This window comes from Sinocyclocheilus rhinocerous, unplaced genomic scaffold (genome assembly GCF_001515625.1).
Source record: "Sinocyclocheilus rhinocerous isolate Xijiao unplaced genomic scaffold, SAMN03320098_v1.1 scaffold2091, whole genome shotgun sequence".
In the NCBI taxonomy this organism is placed as follows: Eukaryota; Metazoa; Chordata; class Actinopteri; order Cypriniformes; family Cyprinidae; genus Sinocyclocheilus; species Sinocyclocheilus rhinocerous.
This window is the reverse complement of record NW_015632714.1, coordinates 58,875-66,174: the sequence shown is the minus strand read 5'-3', so window position 1 is coordinate 66,174 and position 7,300 is coordinate 58,875. Positions and strand designations below refer to the sequence as shown.

At 32.3% G+C, this 7,300-nt stretch overlaps 1 protein-coding gene across 1 annotated transcript in view; it reads right to left on the bottom strand.

Moving 5' to 3' along the window:
• LOC107742758 (nesprin-1-like) overlaps positions 1-7,300 on the bottom strand; it is a 125,999-nt gene that overhangs the window by 98,832 nt on the left and 19,867 nt on the right. The window contains exons 3-4 of the mRNA XM_016555794.1: positions 1,350-1,445; positions 1,098-1,181 (exon numbers count right to left, since the gene is read on the bottom strand). Of these exons, the coding sequence (XP_016411280.1) occupies positions 1,098-1,181; positions 1,350-1,445 (180 nt within the window). The remainder of the gene's footprint in view (positions 1-1,097; positions 1,182-1,349; positions 1,446-7,300) is intronic.

Below are 7,300 nucleotides of genomic sequence, written 5' to 3'. Positions count from 1 at the left end.
CAGTAAAAAAAAAAAAATAGGGGGGGGGGAAGTTAATACTTTTATTTAGCAAGGATGCAATAAATTGATCAAAAGTGACAGTAAAGACATTTCTAATGTTACAAAATATTTCTATTTCAAATGAAACCTGTTCTTTTACACTTTCTATTCATCAAATAATCTTAAGAACAAATAATGTATCATGGTTTCCACAAAAATATTAAGCAGCAGAACAATTTTCAACAATGATAATAATAAGACATGGTTCTTGAGCAGCAAATCTTTTTACATAATTTTATTTTTTTATATATATAATTTTTAAATCTATTTTTTTTTTTATAAAATAGCTATTAAATATAAAAACAATATATTATTGTAATTGGTGATCAGTTTATATGTTTTTCTTCCATATCATGTCTTGTATAAAAATCCCTATTTCTAAACGCAGCTTTAATGACATGGAAGTGACATACGTAACGTAAGTATTATCAATGCATTTAATGAATTCTTCCAGGATGTCACTCTAAAACATCTATCTTAATTGATCAAATTATGTGACACTGAAGACTGGAGGAATGATGCTAAAAATTCAGCTTTGCATCACAGGAATAAATTACAGCACAATATCAATTTTAAAATATATTCAAACAGAAAATAGTTATTTTAAATTGTAATAATTTTTCATTCACAATAACCGACACCAATGCTCAGACAGACAGGAACTAATATAGGGTGAATAATTAGAGGCAGACAGGGTGAGCACAATGACGGTGATTAACTAATGATTAAACGGGCTAAACCAACACAAAGGGAAGAAACCACAACAAACAGTCCACAGGGGCGTTACACATGTAAGCTCTCTGCCAATTCCTCACTGAGCAATTACTAACTTCCATCCTGTTCATTTCTTGTCCTTGTCTGAGCATATTTCTGACAGTCTGCTATATCCTTTTCTAGAAAGAGTTCCTGAAATTTTAGCGCAATCATACTCATTTTTAAAAGCTAGAAAGGTACTGCAGAACAGGAATGACCCAGCAGGGAGTGTTATACAGAATATCCCCATATAATTAAGACAGATGAGCAGTTCAGTGAGACAGATGAGATAACCGGAGTGTTACCTTCCTTCCCTCCAGGAACTTAAGAGCTGTGCCGATGTTGGACACCCAGTGGATCCTTTTGAGTTGGCGGCCCTGTTCGCATGGCTGCAGGGAAGTACGAGGGGTTTATCAGGAGGGGAAATGAAAGGAAGGACTCTATCAAGCCCATCATCTTGGCATTAAACAGACTTTGCCACACCAGCTGCTGCTGCGCTCAATGCAGAGGTTTCACAGAGAGATAATCTGCAGATATTGCATCACAGAAACACTTACTAATCTCTGTCCAGACAGCACTTCTAACAGAGCCAGCAGTTTCACCCCATCCTTGATGTCCTCAAAGAGGTCGTTGACTTCAAAAGGAGGTTTGTGCTGGAAAAGGACAAAAAGAAGAGGAATAAATGAACGGTGAACTTAATGAACCCTTATAGTGTGTCGGATGCTTCTGCTCTAATGTCTTCTACTTTATTATTCTCATTCTACTTCATTCTTATTCTACCTTATAAGTTGCTTTAGATCATCTGCTGAATAAATACATATAAATGCTTTTAGGTCATCAGAAATACCTCTCTTCATTCCCAGAGGAATTTAAATTTCTGGCTCAGAAAATGCTCTTTCATAGTTTGGGATACATGAAGTATAACAAGTTCTCACAAATGTTTACAGCAAATGTTTGTCTAAAAATGTGGTAGGAGAAATAAAAAATGATGCAATTTAATGAATAATTGATATACAGTAAGAGTACAGAGCTATAAAGTTATTGTGGATAGCAGAAATAGAAATGTTTTATTATTCTCATTCTACTTCATTCTTATTCTACCTTATAAGTTGCTTTAGATCATCTGCTGAATAAATACATATAAATGCTTTTAGGTCATCAGAAATACCTCTCTTCATTCCCAGAGGAATTTAAATTTCTGGCTCAGAAAATGCTCTTTCATAGTTTGGGATACATGAAGTATAACAAGTTCTCACAAATGTTTACAGCAGATGTTTGTCTAAAAATGTGGTAGGAGAAATAAAAAATGATGCAACTTAATGAATAATTGATATACAGTAAGAGTACAGTGCTATAAAGTTATTGTGGATAGCAGAAATAGAAATGTTTAAACAAGCATTGGTAAAGTGTTAGTTTATGAGGGGTCTTTATCTCTTCGAAATTTCATGATTATCTCTCCTCGCCTAATTTTTCCGTCTCACATCACACTTGAAGTGCCACGCGCATTCAAACTTGCAATCACAGAAAGACTGAAGCTACAATCTGTGCAAGCAGATGAAGCTCTAACGAAAATAAACTGTAAATGCAAATTTATTTTTCATGGTGAAGCAGTGAAATATTCACAGGGAAACACACAAAGGCAATATAAATGCTTTTTTTTTTTACAAATATGGTGATCGTTCAGTTTGATGCCAGTATGATTTTAAAAAAAAAAGAAATTATTACTTTCATTCAGCAAGGACACATTAAATTTAAAGTAAACACATTTATAAAGTAGCAAAAGGTTTCTATTTCAAATAAATGCTGTTTGAAATTCTACAGTGTTTATCAAACAATACTGAAAAAAAATCCGGTTTCCACAAAAACATAAAGCAGCACAACTGTTTTCAACATAATAATAATAATAACATAACCACATAATAACATGATAATAAGAATTTTTTTCTTGAAAAGCATGTTACACTGAAGACTGGAGTAATGATGCTGATAATTCAGCTTTGCATCACTGGAATAAATTGCATTTGAAAATATATTCAAATAAAAAAACTTGTTACTTTAAACTGTAATAATATTTTCCAATAATACTACCATTTTTACTGTACTTTTAATCAAATAAATGCAGTCTTGCTGAGTATAAGAATCATTAAAAAAAAAACAGACCCCAAACTTTTGAATAGTACTGTATCAATGTAATATAGTACTACAATCTGGCACTTGCATCATTGTAAAGCTACTGTACCATGTTTGTAAGGACTAGAATTCAGTACATGATGCAGGTCTGAGTTTATTTGGAAAATCTCAGCTCAGCTGCTCCCGTTCAAACACCAAAAAAAAAGTGCAAATGCACAATTTTAAAGGAAATGGACACAATAGGAAAAGATAACAGATGTGTCAGATGTCGAACCAAAATAGACAGAACTTTCCATCACGCAAAAGCTTAATAAAGTGAAGTGCAAAACACATTTGCTTTGGTCATGCTGACTGTTAATAAAGCTAAAAAATAAAGGAAGTGAGACATGTAAATCTAGATTTATTTCTAAGTCTTGCTGAGTATAAGAATCATTAAAAAAAAAAACAGACCCCAAACTTTTGAATAGTACTGTATCAATGTAATATAGTACTACAATCTGGCACTTGCATCATTGTAAAGCTACTGTACCATGTTTGTAAGGACTAGAATTCAGTACATGATGCAGGTCTGAGTTTATTTGGAAAATCTCAGCTCAGCTGCTCCCGTTCAAACACCAAAAAAAAAGTGCAAATGCACAATTTTAAAGGAAATGGACACAATAGGAAAAGATAACAGATGCGTCAGATGTCGAACCAAAATAGACAGAACTTTCCATCACGCAAAAGCTTAATAAGTGAAGTGCAAAACACATTTGCTTTGGTCATGCTGACTGTTAATAAAGCTAAAAAATAAAGGAAGCGAGACATGTAAATCTAGATTTATTTCTATGGAACAAATGCAAAAATACTCACTAAAACAACAAAAAATAGCTGGACAGACAAGCCAACCAGCACACACACACAGACAGCGAGGAAATCTGGAAGTATAGCGGGCATCTGCAGACTCATAAAGCATATTCTGCAGCTCAGTTAGTATGCACTGAGCGTGTGCTTTCTGTGCGGACGCTGCTTCACTGCAGTGGACCCATTGGCTGCACACTTTACTCAGATTCTTCAAACTTTCATAGTTGTGTTGTGCAGCAGATTGTGTGGAACAAAAGGCCCCTCACAGTGCAATCTGTGCTGACTAGAATACTTAAACCCACCATTTGTGTCAGATTATCCTCTCTTTGTGCGCTGCAAAGTGCCCCGTCACCAAAGCAACTAATCACGCATAATGAGGCGAGTGGGAGGAGCAACAACACTCACAACAGCTCCACTTCAGCATGTGGGTCATTATACAAAACCATGTGACTTTAACAATGAACAGCTGATGTCATCATTTACTATGTGCTATTAAAGCATTTTCTTACCACATCAACAAAAGTATAGTGACTTCCTTCTATTTTCAAATGCTTTCTCTTTCTATTTCTTTAAGAGCATCTTTTTTGGCCTGACCCAAAAACTGTTTCTTCTTTTCACTGCATTAGCAAAAGCACACTTTTTGTTAAGAAAAAATGGCTACTCTTATCTATTTAGTTATGTATATTATGCATCTTTTCAGATTCAGGTTGACAAAATAAATTGTATAAGTATCCCTTATTAAAAAAAATTCCAGAAATCTATTCCAGAAATCTACTTTTCTTACTGACATCATTTCAAATTTTTTAAAGGATAATGTCGACTTAATTTTTTTCTGTGTTGTTATGTTTGTCAGTACAATGAAAAAATGGCGCAGAAACAATATTCTCTCAAAATTGCTAGTAAATTTCACAAACAAATGCAAAGAAATGGTAAGTAAATAATATGAAATTTTTAAGTTAACAATGAACAGCTGATGTCATCATTTACTATGTGCTATTAAAGCATTTTCTTACCACATCAACAAAAGTATAGTGACTTCCTTCTATTTTCAAATGCTTTCTCTTTCTATTTCTTTAAGAGCATCTTTTTTGGCCTGACCCAAAAACTGTTTCTTCTTTTCACTGCATTAGCAAAAGCACACTTTTTGTTAAGAAAAAATGGCTACTCTTATCTATTTAGTTATGTATATTATGCATCTTTTCAGATTCAGGTTGACAAAATAAATTGTATAAGTATCCCTTATTAAAAAAAATTCCAGAAATCTACTTTTCTTACTGACATCATTTCAAATTTTTTAAAGGATAATGTCGACTTTATTTTTTTCTGTGTTGTTATGTTTGTCAGTACAATGAAAAAATGGTGCAGAAACAATATTCTCTCAAAATTGCTAGTAAATTTCACAAACAAATGCAAAGAAATGGTAAGTAAATAATATGAAATGTTTAAGTTGAAAAACAGCATTTTCTTCAAATAGCATTTTCTTGTAAAATGTACTTTAATAATCCAATAAACTTTTAATCAAAAAATGTTATTTACAAATTCAAAAATTTTTACAGTGTAGAGGATGATCATAAAGTTATTCTGATTTTGTAAAGTAAACAAAAATGGTTATTTGTATTTATACAGTTTCACATTGTGGCAGTAAAAAGGGTTGCAAATGCAGTTAATGGAAATGAACTACTTTTTCCAAAGTAATCGCTTTTTTAAAATGTAAAGTGCACACATAGAATGCTGACCAGGTCCTGACTGATTGCATCTTGAATATTCTGTTGCTGACTCTTAATCACAGCATCTGAAGTCAGCGGGCGCACACTTCAAAGACCTCAGGAGCGAAACATGTTTCTTCCCACTGAGAATTGTTCCAGCCCCTCTCGATGGCCATCTGCACATACCTACAGTGTCCAAAACTTCCCAGAATTACCCTGGTCTCCATGAACAGAGATTCAATCTGCAATTCCACATAACGCAAGCTGCGTACAAGGGAAATATCCCAAAAACAGTCAACTTAATGTAATAGGACAGAAAGTCCATTTAAAGCACTTTCACCTGTCAGACATAGCCTTAATGTCTGTCCCCTGCCGCTACTTTAGCACAAGACACAACATGTCAACACAGACGATCTGACTTACACACAGAGGAAGATCTGGTGTCACAGTGGATTCTGAAGAAACTCCATTACACAGAGATTCAAAAGTGACAGGTCATACAAAAAGACCTGCATCTTTCCTAAAAAAAGGTTATATCACACAGTTTTAGTTGTTTATTTTTTTTCCCCTGAGGTCAAATATGAAAAAATATATGAAAGCCACATAAAAAAACACTTTGGTAAATCATAATTATGAGATAAGTCTAAATTATGAGATATAAAATCATAATTGTGACATAAAAAGTCAATACTATGAGATAAAAAGTTAATATTAATGACATAAGTCAAATTTCTAAAACATTCAACCTTTCTGAAGGCATAATTATATTCTAATATATATATAAAAGTATTTTTATATGACTTGTGTCATAATTATGACAAAAAAGTAAAAAATTATGAGATATAACTGTAACATAAAAAGTTGAAATTATGAGACAGTTTTAGTTGTTTATTTTTTTTCCCCTGAGGTCAAATATGAAAAAATATATGAAAGCCACATAAAAAAACACTTTGGTAAATCATAATTATGAGATAAGTCTAAATTATGAGATATAAAATCATAATTGTGACATAAAAAGTCAATACTATGAGATAAAAAGTTAATATTAATGACATAAGTCAAATTTCTAAAACATTCAACCTTTCTGAAGGCATAATTATATTCTAATATATATATAAAAGTATTTTTATATGACTTGTCATAATTATGACAAAAAAGTAAAAATTATGAGATATAACTGTAACATAAAAAGTTGAAATTATGAGATAAAAAGTCAATATTTGTGGAAATGTCCAATTAAACTGTAAAAAGTTAATCCTCAACCTTTCTGAAGGCATAAGTACATCCCAAAATATATAAAAAGTCAAAATTATGAGATATGAAGTAATAATTGTGACATAAAACAGTAAAAAATTATGAGATAAAAAGCCAGTATTTGTGAAAATGTCAAATTAAACTAAAATGTTCATCCTCAACCCTTCTGAAGTCAAAAGTACATCCCAAAATATACAGTATAATTATGACATTGGTCAAAATTATGAGATAAAAAGTCAGAATTATTAGATAAAAACCTCATAATTATAGTGTCTGGAGCAATCAGAAACACAATTTGTTTTTGTTATATAATATTATATAATATTTGTTATATTGTTATATAACGCCTCAAAAAGGCAGAACAGGCCTCTGGTTCCATGGCAATCAATGCTGATAACACTGGTTTTATTGCCCAAAGGAATGCGGGCAGAGCAACTCTCAATTTATTTACCCATAGGAAAGACACACAATGCCATATACTGTAAATGGACTCTCATTCACAGACAAACTTTTCTTTGACCTTCCTATCACATATCCTCAGGTCATTGTGTATATTATTACTGTTCTTGTATATT